General features: G+C 39.6%; 1 protein-coding gene across 1 annotated transcript in view; it reads left to right on the plus strand.

The window, feature by feature from the left end:
- ANO6 (anoctamin 6) overlaps positions 1–21926 on the plus strand; it is a 71697-nt gene that overhangs the window by 43835 nt on the left and 5936 nt on the right. The window contains exons 4-17 of the mRNA XM_041465502.1: positions 545–610; positions 2163–2441; positions 2804–2917; positions 4756–4871; positions 5280–5414; positions 6672–6777; positions 8023–8083; positions 11232–11377; positions 12885–12962; positions 14431–14656; positions 15548–15717; positions 16294–16391; positions 17012–17142; positions 17940–18145. Coding sequence (XP_041321436.1) covers positions 545–610; positions 2163–2441; positions 2804–2917; positions 4756–4871; positions 5280–5414; positions 6672–6777; positions 8023–8083; positions 11232–11377; positions 12885–12962; positions 14431–14656; positions 15548–15717; positions 16294–16391; positions 17012–17142; positions 17940–18145 — 1932 coding nt within the window. The remainder of the gene's footprint in view (positions 1–544; positions 611–2162; positions 2442–2803; positions 2918–4755; positions 4872–5279; positions 5415–6671; positions 6778–8022; positions 8084–11231; positions 11378–12884; positions 12963–14430; positions 14657–15547; positions 15718–16293; positions 16392–17011; positions 17143–17939; positions 18146–21926) is intronic.

Consider the following 21926-nt stretch of genomic DNA (forward strand, 5'->3'; position numbering starts at 1 on the left):
CTGGAATAGCACCACTGACTCTACAGTGCTACAGCTCTCAGCTTTTTCCTTTGGGAATGTAGCCCATGGACTAAAATATACTGGGATGCTACAGTTTGAACCACTGAGTGAACTCATATGATTACTGTGAAAGAAGCATAAAGTTACAGGTTTCTGGAAGGAAAGTGGAGTGGAAAGCATTTGAGATGAACACTTTCTAAAGGAAGATTAATGTAGTTCACTTAGTGACTAAAGTTGAAAGAGATCAAAATTTCAGGAGTAGATTTACAAACTTTCAAAATCTGAGTCACACTTACACCTCTGTAAGGTACCAGAAACTGAGAGGATAAATTCTCCACAATTGCATTTGAGGGCAATATTCCATATCAGACAAAAAAACTGATCCAGATTAATTAGTAGGTAGGACTGTACATATCACCACAGTAGCTATCAAGTGTTATAGAGATAACATAGTGATGGTTTTGGAAGCAATTCCATTTTTCTATGCATACATTTTTGTGAAACTTGGAACAGATGTTTTACAGTGTTCAATATCTTTTAACAGAGGAAGAGACAAGTATATGAATCAAACCTGATAAACAATGGCTTGAAACTAGAAGCGACGAGGTCGGTGAGTGCTATTCTCTGTGTGAATGGCTGTTCTGAGAGCAGAGCTGCCCCTGTGGGATTAAGGAAACTGGATATATTAATTCACTGTAAGATTTCTCTCCTCTCAAGAAAAAAAGGCCCACCTTTCTTCCATTAGCAGTGTCTTTGAGATCTGATGCAAAATCTTTTTAAACTTATGTCTGCTCCTGCCTCTGCAAAATAACAGAAGGGAAGCTGGGAGATTACATAGGTCATGTTTGCTCAGAGCTTGGAAGATAAAAACGACTGTCTGTACCCTGCAGAAGGGTACTTGCTATACTCTGGCTGTGCAGTACAGGTGGGAGGCTGGTGTGTGTCTGGGGCAGAATGGCCCTGCCAGGAGAGCAGTGCAGGGCTCCTGCGTGTGACCCTGCTTCTCAAAAGGCTGCGATGTCACCTGCAGGCTGTTCAAGAGCACTGTGGAAATGCACACCAGCTGCAGAGCTGCTGGCTCTGGCAGGGAAGGTTAGAGCCCCTCCAAATGCCTTCTCTTTCTTCCTGCCCTGCAGGGCTGCAGTGCTCCATCTGTGTCTCCCTCTCCAGGACAATCACTTCCAGTCTAACTTTGTTGTTGTCTGGCAGTCTATAGTGAGCTTCAGAAATAGTCACTTTGCCCCTTCCTCCCAAATTAGAATCTATGGCATCACAGAATTTATTTGTCTGCAGTGAGGACTCCAGCTGCATGTCCAAGAATGCAGTCTGGTTCTTCACATTCATAAGAAAGTAAATGCTTGGTGTCTGGAAGGCTGCGGCAGACCTGGTGCTATACTTACAAATTGCAGTCTTCAATAGTTCTGCTGTGATTATGACTGAAAAACATTTGAAACTGGACATTTCCCCAGGCTGGATCAGATATCAGACCAGTGCTCCTGAGCCAATGAGCTACATAAGGAAATGTCATGTGGCTGACACTCACTAATGCAGAGCAGCAGTAGGTCTACAGGCCATGTGTAGACAGGAGGCAGGAGTGGCTGTCAGGGTTCCCACTGCTGCTGTGGGTTTGGGATTTCCACTGGGAGCAAATATGCCCCGTGCTGTCTATTTCAGCAGTTTCATCTAATTTCCCTTTCCCCATTCTCTCTAGGAAGCTTGGAATTCTTGTTGCCCAGGAGCACCCATGAGTGCCTAGCCTGGTCCCATCACACTGGGTTGTAACTGAGCTGCTGGGGAGTTGCTGGCTGCTCCAGAGCCATGCCTGCCCTGTCAAACTACAAGCAGAGTCCTAATGACCCTGTATGGGCAAAGTGTTACACTTAAATTGCTTTGTAAAATACTTTGCAGAGATGTAAACATTAAGCATTAAGGGAAGATTTAACTGTCTTTTTTTATATATCTTTATATGCCTTCATCTGCCTGAAGGTTTCCTCATGTCAGCGCTTTTACAGAAGCCAATGATATATTTGCTGGGATGGACAATGAATGCAACTTCGAGTAGGTCATCTATGAGCTGTAAAGAGAAAGAAAATTCTAGATAATTCAAGAATTGTTAAAATGAAAATGCTTACATAGTTATTTTCAATATTCTTTCATCTCAGGTTTTGGATGAGAAACTTATTTTTGTGAAAGTGCATGCACCTTGGGAAGTGCTGTGCACGTACGCCGAGGTAATGCACATCAAATTGCCCCTGCAACAGAATGACCTGAAAACCCGAAAGTCAGCCTTCAACTGGTTCAGTAGACTCTTCAGGGTGGACGAAAATATCATCAAACCTGAGCAAGAGTTTTTCACTGCCCCTTTTCAAAAGGAACATTTGTCCAACTTCTACATCCAAGACAAAGACACATTTTTCAATCCTGCAACTAGAAGCCGAATTGTAAGTCCATGAAGTATTTCTAGCATTATTTCTAGCATAAAAAGAAACTATTCCTTTTATCAAATCAATGTAATTACCTTCAGTAGAACATCCTAAAAAAATTAAAAATATTTGGGATGCAACAGTCCTGTGTGATTTATGAAATAGCCGGGGCAATCCAGAAGGAAAACTTTACTTACATTTATCCTATTTCTTTTCCACCTGAATTTAAAGGAGGGATTTGAAGGTTTGTGCACCCTGTACAATTAATTTTGTCTACACTGATTACCCTTTCTTAACTTGATTATATGCTGAGACAGGTATAGCTGTATATGATTTCTTTCAGGTTGCAAGGACACAAAACTATTTTTTTTAAATTTCAGGTTCATTTTATCCTGTCCCGTGTGGAATATGCAACAAAAAATAATGTGAAAAAATTTGGCATTAACAAGTTACTGGACACTGGAATCTACAAAGCAGCATTTCCCCTTCATGATGTAAGTCTGGTGCTTGTAACTAAAATACACTTTGAAATAGAGGTCTGAACTATATCTAGATATATATATCCTCTAGGTATATCAAAGGATAGAAGCACTATTCATTGCCTTATTCCTGGACTGGTATTATATCTACATAGAAGAATAGGATGTGGTTTTGCTAAAGAGATTTTCTTCCAAAGCACTGTTGGTTAAAAGCGTATTTCTATAAAGGAAAAACAATATATATCACTTGAGAGTTCTTAGATTTGTATTTCCTGGGAGATGTATTTCTGTAAAGCACCTGGACTGATAGATAGTTCCCATGACACACTGCATTATCAGTCCTAAATCAATGTTTCCTTAGTATGCAATTTTCCAATATTAAAATTCCTATCAACATTGTTAATAAAGATGTAGACTACAAATCTCATTTTAGGATGTGTGAAAGTCTTGCACATTGAGAAACAGTCCCTTAGTTCCCAAACATTGCATGAGACTCAGGTTTCTATAGGAAGACTCTGCCCAGCCAGTCCAATGCCTCACAGGTGTCAGAATCTTGCAGAAAAAACCTTCATTGGTTTCAAGTTCACCTTGCAATAATAACAAATCCAGCTTTTGCAGCTACACTTCTGAAGCTTTTTAAATTATATCATTTGAATAAGAAAGTTATACTGAAAATTATTTTGTATACCAGGGCTAACAATAGCACCAAAAGAAATTGTGGAGAAAAAAATCAGATTTCAGAATATTTGGCAAAGAAAAAGCTCCATGTGAGGCTGTGAATGCAACGTAAGCAAAGACTGAGGGCTGATTTTCTGTATTCTGTCTATTGCATAACTGCAACATCCCAACTTGTCCCCCTCAGAGCCACCATTCTGTGTCCAAGGTGTGTTCTGTCAAGGAGACATTGAGAACATGGGAGGTCAGGAATGATAACTGCTTCAGCTGCATGGACTTGGCTTAAAATATTTAGGAGGCCTCCAAGGTTTTCAAAGAAATTTTTAAGGCAGAATCAAGACAAACCATGTTTCTTGTAAGTAATCAAAGATTTACAGAATAGAATTCGTATAATTTGTGACTAGCCATTTTTAAAGTTTCCTTTTAAAGATTTGAAACCTGCCTTGCAGGATATTTCTATCGTGGCATGGGGAACTTGGACTCAGTATTTATGACTAGTAATTAATGACTGTCTTTTTATACAGTTTAAATTATACATAACAGCTATGCTGAAAATGAAAAGTAGCAGATAGATTTCTACAAACATTACTCATGTTTTTGCATCTCAGGTATAGAATGGAAAATGTCTCAAACAAAACAGGTTTTATTGAAATAGCTTTTTTTATAACCTACTAAGAAATGCAAAGATTATCTCCATGTGAACTCTCTTTTAAATTTAAAGCAGAGATTAGAGGCCCTGGATTTTTCCCTCAGTCTTTCCAGCCTGTATTCTAGTACAGTACTATTTTGAAGCAAAGCATGTGTAGCATGTTAAAGCTACTTAAAATCCATTTTAGTTCAGTCCTGTTCTCTAATTAGAATGGATCCTTTTTTATTTTCTATTCCTAAGTGCCAAGATGCTGACATGTGCTTAGATTGAGTTCATGATGAGTCCCTGTTATTTTCAGCTCACATATGTACAGCATTTACTTTAGCATTCAGTGCCTTTCTGACAATCTTCTATCCTGAATCCTTGTGTGCTCTCAGAGCTGCTGCTCCTTTTCCTAGCTTGCAGTAAGACTGTCTAAATGCTACTCCAGACTCTAGCTTTGTGGCATAGAGAAGGTCTGTAGAGATGAGAGATGAGCTGCTCTGGTTAGATTTTAGTGCTGTCCTCTCGTACTCATTCTGTTTTGCAGTCGAGTTTTAGGCACCTGTCGACTGATCCCAGCTGCCCAAGTGAACGATATCTCCTCTACAGAGAATGGGCTCATCCTAAAAACATTTTCAAACTGCAACCCCTGGATTTCATCAGGTTGGTGTAACTGGAACTGGACTAATGCAAGGAGAAAGAGAAATCTACACAATAGGTCTGGTTTGGGGAAGTCAAAGAGACACAGGTTAGTTCTGAGGAAAGATACATACATCCAGATCAGCTCGTTCACAGAAGCATAATTTGAAATTGGTTTCATGATGATGAAAATGCAGCCACTTAAAATTTTTCTTTGCAGCCATGATCTTTTCTGTTTTTCATTCCCCCCCCCCCCTCCATTTCCATCCTTTCACAAAAACAGGCAATACTACTGCAATCCCAAACTTGAAACCAGAAGACTATGACAATATGGGTTGGCATAAAATGTGTGAAATGAAGAGCCATTTGAAACAGGAATGCAAATTTACTTGCGTTTCAGAAAAAAAAAACCCACACCTTTCTCCTCCACAGGAAATACTATGGAGAGAAAATTGGCATCTACTTTGCTTGGCTGGGCTTTTACACAAATATGCTGACTGTGGCTGCAGTTGTAGGAGTTGGCTGTTTTCTGTATGGATGCCTGACAAAGGACAACTGCACATGGAGGTACCTGATCAGGCCTGGTTTAATATCATGTACAATTTTAATCACGGGGGGACAGTACAGGGTTTGCAAGACACTGCTTAATGAGGACAGCAAAATTAAAGGGCCCGAGAACAACCGCCATGGTGGATTTGAAGGCAAAGGCATAAAAATATTAGATAAATAATGGATATCCATGGACCATTACAGTGATAGACATCCAGGAATTTCTTATTTCATCATTTTATTTATGTTTTGCATGAGGTTCACCATACGTAGTGTAGGAACACAAAGAAAGGAGTGACAATCAGAAGTCAATACAAGTTGCCATAAAAAATTATTTTCACTGTGGCAATCCTTAAACTAGATACCCAAAGACATTAAACATTTCTTTCTTCTAATTTGGGAAAATATAGGAAGAGCAACAGCAGAGGGGCCTTCAGCTGCTTAGGATACCTTGGAAGGCAAGGCATAGCCATGACACAGATTCTCTCATCAAAACACAACAAAATTCAATCATGGACAAATGACCCAGGGGAAAAAACATTATGGCATTGTGTCAAAGGACCTACAGGCCATCCAGTTGCATACCCCTTCCTGGAAGGGTGTCCATCACATTCCTTGCTGAAGGGCTATTCCACAGCCCTTGAATGCTCACAGCTCAGCTGCCTCCCTGGTGTTTACCCCCCTGATGTACAGGTAGGAAGTAATTATGCTACCTTCCATCCTCCACCATGCTGGGTTAGAGAGTGTGGGATGGCAGCTCCTTTGCCATCTCTCAGGAGACAGATCTGCAAACCCGTGAATCCTTGTGGTAGCTCCCCTCTGCACCATTTCCAGTCTGATCCTGTTTAGGAGTCTACAGGAACTGGGAAGTCCTTTGGGATCTGCAGCTATTCCTTGTTCTGCTAGGCAGTGCTGCTCTTCCTTCTCCATTCAGACTTGCTACAAACCATGTGTGAGCATGCAACTGTGAGTTTCCTACTGAAGACAGTGAGATCTTTTAAGAGCTGTTTTATTTTTAGTCTGGGCAGTTTTGAGAATTACTACCACGTAAAAGGGATGGAAATTATTTTCCTCATGTGTCATCCATTTTTTGAGACGAGGTCTATGAATGGAAATGGGGATATGTTGCCAGGGGAAGGGATGGGGGTGCAATTCTTGAGTGCAGATCACTGTTAAATTATTCCTTAATTCCCTGAGATTATTGCACTGTCTTCATGGGTGAAAAAGGACTAAAGAATTTAGTGTTGGTGAGTGACTGACTAGTTTTGTTTTTAGCCAAGAAGTATGTGACCCCAACATAGGAGGTAATATCATAATGTGCCCTCAGTGTGATCAGGCATGTACCTACTGGAACCTCACCATCACTTGTGAATCATCCAAGGTAACTACATTTACAGCTTGTAGACACACTTTTGACTTTAGTTGCACTTTCTCCAGTACTACATATAAAACAATGTTCATCCTCCGTTAATGTCCTGCAGAACTGCTAAAGATGTGCAAATTGTTGTTCCTTTTGATACAGTGACTCAACTTCAAAAAGTGAAAACAACAACATTAATTGTTCCCACTTGATCTAAGATGAAAAATTTAGTCTTTTACTGCCAATATTTGATAGGAGAATAAAATGTTCTTTCAATTGAAAATTGGTTTCATTTGGCAATATTTGTTATTTTTGAGGGAAGGAAAGATTCAGTTAAAAACTTGATTCAGTAACTCTGAATCAATTTTTCTAAGGAAACATTTAAATCTTGTTTTGACATTTCTAATTTTTACCTCCTGCCTGCATAAAAAAGTTATCTGGATTTATGCCTTGAATTTGATCCATGTTGCCAAGGAGAAGATGGGTACAAGGAGAGGCTGGTGTTGGCTATGACAGAAGCTGTCACACAGCCATGTCCTGTTGTCTGCTCTTTACTCCTGTCAAAAGGAACCTCAGTTTCTTTCCCCATTACCTTGTCTCAGTAAGCTAATGTTAGCCTTTCATCATTCCTCTCTGTAGATTCAGTCCCAAAACTGCAATTTTTCAGCTATTCATCAAAAATATTTTGCCCGACTTTAATGTGTTGCATCAATACACTTACATGGTAAAAGAAATAAGATTGCAGGGAAAAGGCTATAATGGAAAACAAACAAACAAACAAACAAATGAAAAATAAAAAAAAGGGAGATAGTGACCACAGAGGTATTTCATCAGAGTGTGGTTTTACTAACTAACTTATTTGTTATCCTGCTTATGAGAACCAGATGTGCCCATGGTCTTAGTGGCTGTATTAAAAATCCGTAATTCTCTCCTGAGTTCCCAGACCAGAAGCACTGTTTTTCCTCTTAGTAAGCAACAGATGGAGGGAAGTTTGATAGGACACCATTTTACTATCCCTCATAATGCATATATGCCTTTTATTTTTAATTATGAAATTTGGATTTAATTTCCTTGATTTACTGGAGAGTGGTGTGCATGGACAGAAACTGAGGGAACACTATCCACAAGGGTTGTTTATGAAACTACATAAAAACTGAAAATCAACATTTTCAGTAAGTAGCTTCTAGGTTCTGTTCTGGGTTGGTGTAGAAGAATAAAAATGGTTGGTTATATTTTAAGACTTTTTTTTCTTTTCCACTTTTCCAGAAACTCTGTATATTTGATAGCTATGGAACACTGGTGTTTGCAGTATTCATGGGAATATGGGGTAAGTCAGTTTCAACAACTGTGGTTTGTTATCTAATTTTGGCCAAGCGTCCAGCATCAGCCAAGGATAAATTTGCAGACTTCATTTGTTAGCACTTAGGAATTAACTGGAAACAAGCACATTCACAGGGACTCATCATAAGCAAACAAAAAATTGTAGTCTTAAAAATTAGTCTTCAGTATCTGTTCTGTTTTGATGACTTGAAGAAAATTCTGAGGGAGGTGGTTAAGACTGCTACATGTTCATCCAGCAGGAGCCAGCCACATGCTTAAGTATGTCTGTCAGAGGAGCTGGGGTTTTTCCCCAAAGGCTTATAGAGATGCTTGTGCTATTAACAGCTGTGTAACTGCACAATGCAATTGAAAAATAGTAATTTGTTATATTTCCCAGGAACTTTTCCCCTCTGTCTTTATTTAAGAAGCTGATTTTAGAAAGTGTAGTAGGTTACAAGCACTAGGTTTATCTTTTAGCAGAGAAAATGTATATGAAATCAGGATGTTTCCCACAGGTGAAAACACTTGGTGCTATATTCAAGGGATTAGGCAAGGTTTATTTTCCTAAAACAATTTATTTTATTCATATTAGCAGGTTTGTTAGTTGGCTTTTATTGTAGTGTTTTATCCAGTAATTATGGAAGTAAGTTCCATGTTAGGTCTGCATACCAGCTGCTATAGAGAATGTATCTCATGTAATATTTTGAATTCATATATAGGCTGAGAAGAATGGAAAATTTGCTTTCTTTGTAAAACATACTAATGTAATCTTCTCCCATCACGTCAAGTGTTAATTTATTGGCAATTTGGTTTTTTAATTAAAATTGTGCTTCCTGTTTTGAAGAATGGTTCTGGGAGCAATAATTACAAAGTTAAGCTTCATGGTTATAGAGATGGCTGCAAGGTCTATTAGTATTCTTGTTGTAAGTCCACTATATAAAGAGGTGAATTATATTACAGAAATTCAACCAAAATTGTACGGAATCCAAATGACCCATGGTCCTGGTGTAATTCCAGCTGTAATTTTCATGTTGCTCTATTACTTTTTTAGACCTCCTTGTCCAAAACAATTAAAATTAATACTAGACTCTTAGATATATTATTGCATCATTATCATCAATACACTTCAAATAAGAGCATATTTTCTTGTGTGTATTCCCTCAAAAATCTTAAGGCACTATAAAGCACCAGGGACTTTGGCCGCAGGAGTTAGCCCTTTTATACATTAATGCTCTGCCAATTCTCCCTTTGCTGGTAAGACTAGATTGGCAAAGGTTGTGAACAAGAGGCAGCTTCCACTTCACTTGCTGCCATCCCTGGATCCCCTCCCTGAGCAAGGTCAGTTAAGCCAAGAAATGTTCTCTGATGGAGGCACTTCTTCTCAGACCTTGTGACACAGCTTCAGAGGCAGAATACCTGGGCCAGCCTGAAGGGCAGTGTTGGGGGACACACAAAAGGGGACACTGTTCAATATGACATGAAATGACTGCTTTGGTCTCCTGATTCTGAAATGTCATGCGTTTCCACTGTTGAAACAACATGTTGAAACATGTTGAAATCTTGCTTCAAAATAAAAGGAAAATGGCAAATCCAGCAGCAGCTCCTTTCCTGCTCTAAAGGACACAACACGGCTGATAGGGGGCTGGGAGAGTTGTCCCTCTGTAATGTGCCCTTCTGTCACACTTAGCACGTGAGGCTGTCATCACAGAAGGAGTCTCTGCACTTCTGGGCTCTTCAGCAGCAGCTGAATTTGCAGCTGGAACAAATCAGTATAGCCTGTAGATTCCTGTGATTTGGGCTGGGCAGCAATTAAAGGTTTATGGAAGACTAATGTCCTTGTTCAGCAGGAGAAAACAGATGAGACCCTCTGGTCTGCTGCTTGCAGTGTCCTTGCTGCTTCTAAGCATGAAGGAGTGGAGAAGTCCTTGTGAAAGCGGGCCCTGGGTAATCAGGGGAGCAGGGTTTTCTGGAGTTTTGCATTTGCAGATGCCAAGGTCATCTCATAGGCCAGCCCATGGAGTTTCCTGGCTTTTAAATGTTTCAGTTTGGGATTTTTCAGCCGCACCTGATTTTAGATGTAACCTTTAATGTTTGTACATGTAACTGCATGCCTCTGAGGTTTCATCATTCAGAATGAGGGGCCAAACTAGTAAAAAAAAAAAAACCAATTGTAAGGTTAATTACTCCCAGACAATGAGAGCAATGAAAGTGCAGTGATTGGATACTCCTCCTGGAAACAGTGCTGCAGAGCCACACCACTATTTTAATCTAAGACTGCACCTTCTTCAAGAATGAAGCACCCAGGTGTGTGCCAGGGAGCATGGTACTGACACCCAGCATCCTGAGCTCCTCCCAGCCTTCCCATCTGGGTTTGTCATTGCCCCTGCTGCCAGATCTGCCTGTGTAATGTCTTGACAAGGTAATGAGCTGGGCTGGAATCATGTCTAACCATTACTGCCTAGGCATCTGTGTACCTGATCCCTCAGCACTTCCAGCTGCAGGAGCACAGTCCAGGGAAACAGCTGGCCCAGCCCAGGGAGTTTCTAAGCTCCATGCCATATGAAAGAGCTGCAGTCTCTTTAGGTCTATGCTGGCAGAGGAGGAAAGACAGCTGTATTTAAGCAGATTTACCTGAACAAACATTGGTTTTGTAGTCTGCAAACTGATAACTTGTCTACACAAAAATTGCAGCGTGAATGAGCATGAGCTCTTCCCTGTGACAATTTTTTGCATACTGAGTTTAATTTTTCTAGAAGTCTGCACTTTCCAGAATTTTGTCTTCACGTAACAAAACAATTTAGTTTCTTAAGTATCCCATGTTAAACTTTTTAAAGCAGCCTGTAATATAAAATCCAAAGCGTTCATAGTTTGGCCTTAGTCAGAAGGAAAATACATAGATAAAGTAAATACATTCTTTAGCATGTAGTTACACCACCACTTACCTCAGGTTTCTCATATTAAAGTACATATACATGCAAAATCGTAATTGCATATAGGAGTAGATCCAGTTTTCACCATTGCATTAGCCAGTAAAGGTTTTATTCCATGTCTGTGAAAAGCTGCATGGAATACTGAGCCATGAGTCATAGCCCAGAGGGGGCAAACAGTATCCAGTACTCACGTGGTATTGCTGATTTTGTCTATCATTTGGATAGTTACCTTTTTTTTGGAGTTTTGGAAGCGACGGCAGGCTGAACTGGAGTACGAATGGGACACAGTTGAGTACTTGGAGCAAGAAGAGCAAGTTCGCCCCGAATACGAAGCTCGCTGCACTCACGTAGTGATGAATGAAATCACACAGGTAAGGAATATTTTGACAGCTGGTGATGGTTACTGCTGTAGGCAAGCTGTGAGCAGACACTATGAAAATGGTGAATCAGGACTGGAGCTGTATAAATCAGCAGTGCCTCAAATTGATAAGCTGGCCTGAAAACAGTGACTTGATGAAGTACAGATGCAGGGAGAGGGAATTGAAATCTAACTGAAAGCACTTTAAAGTAGTTGCCTGTTTGAGGACATTGTGCTGCTGAGGTTCCTCTGTCTTAAATAAATAGAAGTAGGCATCATCCCCAGCTTAGAAGACTAAGTATACTTTATTAAATCCCCAAGAAATTATTAATTGTTACTGCCAGAGGCCAAGATCACAGAGCATTTGCTATCTTTACGTAGGAATGCATAAGGATATGCAGGTGAATAGAGGGAAATGTTGCATTATTATATATTATGCCAGGAATGTTTTTTAATCAAAGGTGTTTCCGTTTGAAACACGTATAAATAGCTATTGTTGCTAAGTGCATATGGATAAAATTATGATTAATAACAACAAACTTGCAGAGACAAGGATAAACCACATTTCAATGACAGAGGATTCATATTTATGAGGATCTTAGTTTAGATTTCTATTTATTATACATTTCAGTAGCTTTAGCTTTGGCAGCTTACTCAAGTTCAGTTTCACTTTTTATTATTTTCTGTCAATATTATTATTCTCTGTCTTTTTTCTAATCGTTTGCACTGCTTTCACATTCTATCCAAGTTATAGTAATGTTTATTAGAGGGCACTTGAAAAGGTTCAAAATTAACTGCCATAGTTGAAATTATCCTATATATCTTTTTTCTATCTCGTGCAATCAAAAAACTCATCCAGTTTAAAAGCTTATAAACCTATGCCACCTTGAATATATAAAGTCATAGCTAGAAAGTTCCTTTCAGACAGTTCAAAGAGTTAAGAATATGCTAAAATATTTTATTTTGATCCTCAGTGATTCTTTAAAGACTCAGTGAATTTTCACAGTACCACACTGAGGTAGTCATTTTCCTTGGGGAACCCATCCCATTGTTTGTATGGAATACATTGAGAAACACAGAGATCAAGGACCAAAATTTTAGTGCCTGCTAAGTTTAGCCATTGAAGTTTGAGAGATAATGACCTTGGATACCATGATCAGCCAAGAAGGATGGGTCCATTCAAAAGGAACATGCACCTTGTAATGGCTGAAGTCAATAAGAGCTGAGACCCTCTACTTCTATGGAAGTCATTTTTGTCATAGAAGGGGCAGAAAAAAAGACAGCTGTAATGAGGCAAGGCTTCTGAAATCATGAATAAATGTTAAGTTTCCAGGAAACAAAACAAGGTACTTTTTTCCTTTTTCTCTGCCCTCAGTATAATAAAGATTCCAATTAGACCACACACACACACACATGCACACACACAAAAAAAAAAAAAAAAAAAAAAAAAAAAAAAAAAAAACCCCAAAAAAACCAAAAACATTGTGTGCTTCCTTGATCTGTTTCCTAATCTTTTACAGCAAGAAGAACATGTGCCATACACTGCATGTGGGAAGTGCGTGCGGATGACTTTCTGTACAAGTGCCATCTTCTTCTGGGTAAAGTTCTTCTCCTATCCTTTCCCCTCATAAATTCACTTTTCTAGTAACTGTCTAAAAAAATGATCCTCCTGAACTGAACAAAAAGTGAGAATGGAACCAGTTTATGCTGGATTTCCATCTCATGCATAAATCAAGCCCATAAGGTATGGGCCCAATGTATGGAGAAGGTAGCTGTAGTCACCCAATAATCATTAGCATACAGTATCAAAATATCCTGCAGCTGTAGCTTGTGAATTATGCTTGTGAAGGTGGTCCATTGATTTTTCCCTCATTATTTTAAGAAAAGTGCCTTTTCTTTTAGGGGGGCAGTAAGGGGAAGACTTTGGTTTATATGCTCTCCTCCTTGCTAGTTTCTGTCTGATTTGTTCCAGCTGTGTTCTTCCACATTGTGTCTCACAGTCCATGACCTCTTTCAGGTTTTGTGTTTCACTTAACAGAGCAGAGCTGGGCGCTCTTTAATCTTCCAGAGCTGCTACTTTAATTAAAACTAAACCTTGAAAGCAGTCCAGTCAACCATGACACAATATATAACACAATGAGCAGGCCCAGAGAGATTGCCTTGAAAAGTTCTGTGTTTTAGCATGCTCCTCATCTTTAGCAAAATAGCAGCTGGAAAAGACCTCATTCTCAGTGATAGGATGCAGATAGGAGATAGAGTGGTGTCTGGCAGCCCAGGAGAGCCTCAGCATTAACACATTTGAAACACAAAGGAAAGAATACTGATTTGCAGTTGGATTTAAATATGTCAGACTTCATGTTGGAGGGAAGAGATGTGTTCTGGGTTTGTCACTTGTGTTACTGCACAGTTACTGTGTGCAGGGTCAGGGAAGGTAGTTCATGGCAGTTTGCTGAGATAGTGAAAAAATATAGTCAGTCTGTGAACCTTAAACTGAACAATAGCTAGAGAACTAGCGAAAAATAGAAGCAGGAAGAGACACAGAAAGAGATGGCAAGCAAGATGGGGTGCCTGGATCATTATTGCAACTCCTACAGACTACGTGACTTGGCTTAAATTTTTTCTATTCCTTGGAGGGATCTGTAGTCTGTAATAGTATCATGTGGAAGAGAAGGTGCAGCCCCCTCCATAATCAATGCAGACTCGCATTGTACATATGCCATCCTGCCAATTGTCCAATATGAAGAGTTTTCTCCCATCACATGCCTCGAGGTGCAAGATTTGATTACACTTCTTGTTACATTGGCTTACATCAGTAAAAACCCTTGTTATTAGTCATAAAACAGGCCATCTCTTTTCTTTCCTGCAGATTTACTATGCTACATGAAAAAAATGCTTCTTTTATGGATTCTCTGTTTATTGCTTTGTATCTTATTTGATCATCCTCTTGCAATGGAATGACAGGCACAAAATTGCTTTCCTTTTGTCTATCATAAAAAGTGTTTTGAACTCACTTTTTCCTAATGCCAGTGGTTGAACATGAACATCTTTCCTGCATTCCCTTGGCAGATCCTTTTGATTATTGCTTCAGTTGTTGGAATCATTGTCTACAGGCTCTCTGTTTTCCTGGTGTTCTCTGCGAAGCTGTCACAGCACATCAGTGGAACGGAGGCGATCCGCAAGTACCTGACTCCACAGACAGCCACGTCAATAACCGCTTCCCTCATCAGCTTTGTTGTCATTATGATTCTCAACATCATCTATGAAAAAGTGGCAATCCTGATCACTGACTTTGGTATGCTGCTGCTCTGCCTCAGATGGAAACGTGGGGTAAAATAGCTAGAAAAATTAGCATTTATATGTATAGTAGGTGTAACACCTGTACCACATCTTTCAGAACTTTCCCACAAAATCACACAATACCACCTAGAAATTTTCCAATATAGATTTGCTCAATATCAGAGAAATATGATATTCAGCTCTTTGCCTGAAAAGGCCTTATATAGGCAGCATGAAATATCGATTGTTTACAGTTTTGTGTTTGTGAAACATACAAAGCAAAGAAAATTACTACAACAACCAAGCTTTATGAAAACAGATCAGTAAGGCATAACACATTCAATTATATTAGCTTTTGTTTATGGGGAAAATAGCTATTTTCTTGTAAATAAGTGAACTAAGATCACCATTCCAAAGCTACTTACCCCTCTGATGTTTAAACAGATAAACAGTCACAAATAATATTATTCTCTATATCCAAATAATATTATTCTCTATATCCAGACCATCAACATTAAAGTAGCTGTTTTACTTTAGATGCATGAAGTAATGTGGTGTTTTCACTTAATACTGTTTCATCAGTTCAAAGTGCTACATTTGCATCTTTGTCGAGTCTTCTGGATTTGGGTGCTTTTTCTTCCCCTGAGTTATTAGAATTCTTGTGTCTTCTCTTTCTTTATTGTCAGGGAACAAGTTCTTTTCTTTTTACAACCCATACAGTTTTAGAATTACATAATGATTACAGTATACACGGGGATTAGGTACAATCTAAATGATAATGCTCTCAGTCATATAAAGGAATATGAGACATACAGATATTTTGCAGCTGAGGCTCTAGAACAGCTTGTAGGTTACTTGTAGGTTGGGTTGGGTTTTTTTTAATTTATTTACTTTTCTTTCGTTGCAGAACTTCCAAGGACACAGACTGATTATGAAAACAGTCTGACCACAAAGATGTTCTTGTTTCAGTTTGTCAACTACTATTCTTCATGCTTCTACATAGCTTTCTTTAAGGGTAAATTCGTAGGTCACCCTGGAAGTCCAGTTTATTGGCTAGGAAGGTATCGCAATGAAGAGGTAAGAATGTAGAATGTATGATTAGTCCGGGTATTGTGCTGCAGTTTGGAGTGTATAAAGTAAAACATAGTTGTACATATTTAACCCTAGGGTTTAAAAGTGACTGCCTCCCAAGGTAATTACCTCCTTACTAACCCCTAGCATAAAAGAATATGGCACAAGACCAGTTGAGCTTAGAAATGTATTACGTGTACCCAGAAAAGTGTATTTTACCGTGGTCTTGCAATCTGTGACTGGGCACACAGAAAAGAGAGAATATCAGTACAAGCATTTATATTTTGCTGGGTGACCCTGACCTGGTGATAGCACAGAGCTGCATGACTTCACCTGGTATTTCACTTTCACTGTATTCTGGCAACCTACCATATGTGGCCTGGATTTGGCTTTTGTATACCTTACTGGAAAGGTGTGCCTAGGAAGTCTTCTTTGAATGCTTTCAGTAATGTTGTTATCATAAATCAGGAATATTAATAATATTAGTTATTTTAATTATTTTAAATTAATTTTAAATGCTTCATTCATGCCTGAAAAGTTACCCAACCACAAAAACATTTTCCTCTCTCACCCAAATTTCAGTGTGATCCAGGTGGATGTCTCCTCGAGCTCACAACCCAGCTTGCCATCATAGTGGGAGGGAAAGCTATCTGGAACAACATCCAAGAAGTGCTTGTTCCGTAAGTTCAAACTATTAAGTAATCTGCTCTTTCATGGTTGAAAAATACTGTTTTGCTTGATGCCTTCAGGCATTTGATCACTGAGTTTGGTAAGTGCATATTGTATTCTGAAAGAATAAGACTTGTCCTCGGAGTCTTTTTTGGTCTGGGCTCCTGCCTCTGTTGTTTTAACTGATTTTAATTCTAATCAGAAATTCTTCCTTCCTCTGCAAGTCAAACTCGATGTGTTTCAGGTTGAATATTCAAAACTGAGGTAGTAGAAGCTATGACAATATTAACCTGAAGACTTGCTTAGTATTAATTGGAATGATTTGTTGTTATACATTGGGATTTTAAAAGGCATATATATAAGTTACTATTTTAACTCTTTTACGAGACACAAATCACTGTGGTTCTGATATATTTACACTCTTATTTATGGCTTGTAAAAACCCACTTTAAGGATAAGGCAACAAAAGTTGCTTTTCTTAGGAAGAAATTTTTGAATAATTCAGAAATAAATCCATTGTTTAAACCTACAGTAGAAATGTAAAAGCAGAAATGCCAACTTTTCTTTGCATTTACTCAACTTTTTAGGTTCTTTTACCAATGTTAATGTTCTTTTTCTCCCCATATGATAGTTTGATCAAGAATCTAATTGGAAGATATTCTGCAGCTGCTAGATCAGAAAAAGTTGTTCCACGTTGGGAACACGACTACCACCTCCAACCCATTGGAAAACTTGGACTATTTTATGAGTATCTTGAAATGGGTAAGGAACAGTTTAGTCTGGATTCACCACTGCTGCTGGATACAAACATGTTCTAAAGAAAATCTTCACACAAGCAATGCTTAATATTGTGGACATTAATGTTTTCTGAGACAAGTTTTGATTGAGCCGTTACAGATGGTTTTACAAGTTTTTATTAAGCAGCTAAGCCTTAATCCATTTTATAACTAGGAAGCAGCATGTGATTGTACAAGGAGGAGTACTGCTGCTTCCTTGCCTAATCCTGTGAGAAATGCATTCAGAAGGCAGACCCCTGTCGTGTTCTGGTGCTGCACAGCAGAGCCCTGTGTCAGACTGCTCTGCTGGAGGTCTGCAGTCACCAGGACTCGTTGCTGCTAACCTGGGAGCTGGCAGGCCTTGGCTGGTTTGTTGCCACCATCCATTCTGTGACAACATTGCCAGTGTGATTAAGGCAGTACCCAGACAAAGCAAGATGATTGCTGGGCCTTCCAGTTCAGTACGGAGACAGATAGTCATGAGATTTCCAGGTCTTCATGATAAAGATGTCAGAAAGAAATGGATATCTGAATACCCAGAATAGTTCCTTGTGCTGTGTTGTGATTTATAATATTTTCCTGTCCCCTTCACCTAGCAGGTTTTTCCAGTACTGTTGTGCTATTTTCTCATCCAAAAGATTCACTAGGAACCCAGCTACTCTTCCTTGTTTCTCCCACCTGAATACCTGAGTATATGAACTATACATGCCTACACTTGCTCGTCTCCAGGAAATGAAAGCCTCATTTCCTGGAGATGTAACATGTAACCTCTCCCTTTCACAGTTATACAGTTTGGCTTTGTGACCCTGTTTGTGGCATCGTTCCCCCTGGCTCCTCTTCTGGCCCTTATAAACAACATGCTGGAAATCCGGCTGGATGCGTGGAAGCTGACAACGCAGTTCAGGCGCATGGTTCCACAGAAGGCACAGGACATTGGTGCCTGGCAGCCCATCCTGCAGGGCATAGCCATTCTGGCCGTGGTCACCAATGTAAGTACGGCGCCAAGAGCTGCAAAAGAGAAAATGCCTTCTCTGCAGGTGCTACATCCAAATGTGGGAATGCTGTGTGTGTGGCAATGCAACTGAAATGATCCTTACGGCACGTCTTCTGAAAACAGAAAGTCAGCTTCTTTCTTGTGTGCTTAAAAATACCACGTGTGTTCAAAATTGCGTATCAGAATGATTTTTCTGAGAATTCAGACTCTAATCTGTTCTTCAGTTGTACTTAATTGTTTTAAGTACACAATAAACTGAATTTTAAGAGAGTTTATTCAAAATATTTAAGAAAAAACTCTGATTAATATACTTCTAACAATGAAATTCAGACCTTTCTTTTTTTTTTTTATTAATTCACCAATATTTTATTTGTAGACTGCATTGTGGGAAGAAAAATAAGCCATTGTGATTTAGCACTGTGGATTATTTGATTGCTTATTCTTAAACAGGAACTAGTATGTATTAACTTACAGAAAATTCTTGCTGCTGGCCTTTTTTAAAGGAATAATGACCACTGGTTTCTTCTGGAGGCGCAACAGCACCTCAGACTATCCATAGGGAATAGCCTTTCTCAACAAGATGGCTGTTCTGTTTCCAGAGAAATCCAAATATCTTATGCTATTGGATAACTGTATTTCCTCATCAATCCAGCTGGATCTTGTAATCCAATATGAAACTAGAAGTTGAAGGTGTATCTCAAGATTTCTTTAAAATATTGTACCTTATCACAGTTCTCATGGTATTCAGGGCAGAGTTGCAGTGGCTGTGACTGAGCCATGTGTAGGCTTCTGTCAGGCATTGTTTGTGCCCTGCTTTCTGCAGATGATGTCAGCGTGCAAGCAGGGCATCAGCCGCTCACCCTGTGGGGCTGTCGCGTGCGAGGGGCTCAGCCCCAGAGACCGTCACATTCAGACAGCCCCGCTGCACGTGTTGTGAGGACCTCACAGAGACTGGTATTTATTGCTAATGAAGTGGGGGCCATAAAGCCATGTGCTTGAGCAAATGCTAGAAGATGTTTTCTTCCTTTAAGTGTGTTTCTTTCCTTATTTGACATCCAGGAACCGATCCAAGCCATCAGTGTTTAACAACCCTGCCTTGATTTTATCTTAGTACACAGAAATTGTTTCTTCTCTTCTACACGGCTTGTTACAGCTGATTATACTTGGGGAGTGTATCATCTTCCCCTTGGTGCATCTTCTCCTTCATGCATGTTACCTTTGTAGCAGCTGCTAGTACTTGCAATCAACTTTTGCACAAAGCTACCAGTTTTGAGAGTTGCCGTGAGGCGCTGGACTTCCTATTGCATCTGTTGTTGATTTGAAGACTGATTTTAATTAGTTATGGTATAAATGGAAAACTGTGTGCAGTAAGGCTTGGGAAGCAAAGAATGTGCTGTTTGTTTGTGGTTCTCCAGTGCAATACTCTGAAATGCAGCCCATAATTCAAGAGGAAAAAAAGTTTTTCCTTTGAGAGGATGCCGTAGGATTAGTTCTCGTATTTCTGTCCTTGAAGCTCTCTGGAGCACATCTGGAGATCATTCTGAGAGAGGGAGGAGAGTGAGACAAGGCTCAGATTTAGGATGATGAGAGACCTGGGGCCTTGCAAAAAAGATTCAGTAAGATCAAATATTAAGCTCTGTAAATACCATATTCCAGCATCTTTCTGGTACAAAGAAGCAGCATCAAACTCATTTGGTCCAAAGGGAGAAGGAATTTTTTTGCTTTACTGTTAAGTTGATATTAATTAATTTATGGTCTGACTAGGTGAGCTAATGAACAGAAAGTTTATTTAACAAAAATTTTCTATACTTGTAATTCAGACTACAAATACTCTACTTGTACTCTACTTTTAATTCTGCTTCACAGTTAAAAACAGAGTAATTTAGCTGTGAGGTCGTCTCCCTGCAGCTGCAAGACACAGTAATATATATACTTCTTGTCAGTCAAAAACACCTACTCAGCATGTAAATATAAACAACACATAATTTTCACTTCATTTCACACTGGCATGTAATGCTTAAAAACAGTTTTTAAAAGTGCATGCCAACTACATTTGATTTAAGCCAAAGTGCAGTACAAGGAAAACACCTTATCCTTGAAAATTTTCAATGAGTTTTAGACCTAGGATGCCTTCCTTTTGTTTCTCATCAGCCAAACTTTCTCTCAGCTGAACTCGTAACAATATTCTGGAGAACTAAATACAGGTCTTGGACCTCAGTCTCAGAAGGATTGTTTCTGCAGCTTTTATCTTAACTACAGTTTAGCTTCTCAGGTTCTTCAAAGTAAGCCAACTCAAAAGGTAAGACGCTAGGATATCATTCATCATTTGGCAGTGGTGCTACTTGAGGTAGGGTGGGTCTTGCCTCCTTTTCAACTCCCTGCTCTTTCCCTTTGCTGTCTTTCCCCCTTGCTCCTGTCTCTTGCACTGTGCTGATTCACATGATGAATCAGACCAGGGAAAGGATTCCCAGTCAGATCAGCATTTTCATCTATCTGCTGGATGGGGCCAGGACTGCCCAAGCCAGCACAGAGCCCAAGTCAACTGCTAGAGGCAGATGGAGGAGTTTGTTTTAGCTAGCACTGCCACCAAAGCATTGTTCAAGAAACTGTGGAAGAGTTATCCACATTTTTTTTTCCCTTTATCCTCTCTCCCCTTTCCTTTTGCTGCCGCTGTTACAAATACCTCCTCAGGCTGGGACTGTCTGGCCAGAAACGCTGCACAAAAATGGAAATTTTCTGTCCCATGTCATCAAAATAAGGAAACACAGATCTCATGAATTACAGACTGGCATGATGGGGAATAAAAACATATTAACCAGTTTTTGTGCTCCTCTATTACCCATTATTGCTTGACTTTGACCCTGACTCTGTCCCATGATTTTCCTGTCATTTTTTCTGCTTCTTTTGTCTATCTGTGCCTAAACATCCTTTCACCTGATCTCATCAGATCCCTACTTCACATCTTTCTCTTCCATGTCTCTGCCCTGGTTCTTTCCATCCATGTTGTCAAGTGGGTATTTTTATCCTGGGATGGGACAAAACACTTCTCTCTGAGTCCTGGAGTGCAGCTGATCACTCCTCCCCAGGTGCTGGGCACCAGAGGCACCTGTTGTCATGAGTTGGCTGGGCAGCCTCTCACTAAATACTCAGCTGCAGATCTTGCCAGTGGAAAGTCTTCCTCACAGGGAAACCTTTTGAACTTGCAGTAGCAGGGGAGGAAATTGGATTAAAGATAGTTAACCTGTCCTCCAGAATAGGATGTTTTGGGAAGTTCATGAGTTTAGAAAAGACTTCCCACAACAAACCCACAGATCATATTTCCTACCCAGTTTGTGACTAGCAGACTGAGTAGGACAGGGACTCTCTTGGGAGCAAGATAAAAACAAATGGTCACGTCATATAAAACAGCACTATGCAGCTGCTACTAAAAAAAATTATCTTGGCATCAAGAGCAGTTTCCACATGCTATAGTAGGAGGCAACAAGTACCAAGATGAATTTGGGCTGGCTAGCACCTCAGAAAGGGTGGGATGTTTCTAGGATCAGAGATGGATCCGTTATATATCTAATTTATTTAATTCCTTTACTCAGACATCGGAGAACCTGCTGACATTTAATTTTCTATTACTGAAGAACTCTTCTGTTGTTTCCATTAGTTTCATCAGGCAGAATTTCTTCAAGCATCTCATTAGTACTCATAAGAAGCACATTTGCTGATCTTCTCTGCATGCACGTGAAAAAAGTGTTTTATAGTTTAACTGTTTTAAGGCATTCAGC

This window comes from Pyrgilauda ruficollis, unplaced genomic scaffold (assembly GCF_017590135.1).
Source record: "Pyrgilauda ruficollis isolate IOZ18807 unplaced genomic scaffold, ASM1759013v1 scaffold19, whole genome shotgun sequence".
Lineage (NCBI taxonomy): Eukaryota > Metazoa > Chordata > Aves > Passeriformes > Passeridae > Pyrgilauda > Pyrgilauda ruficollis.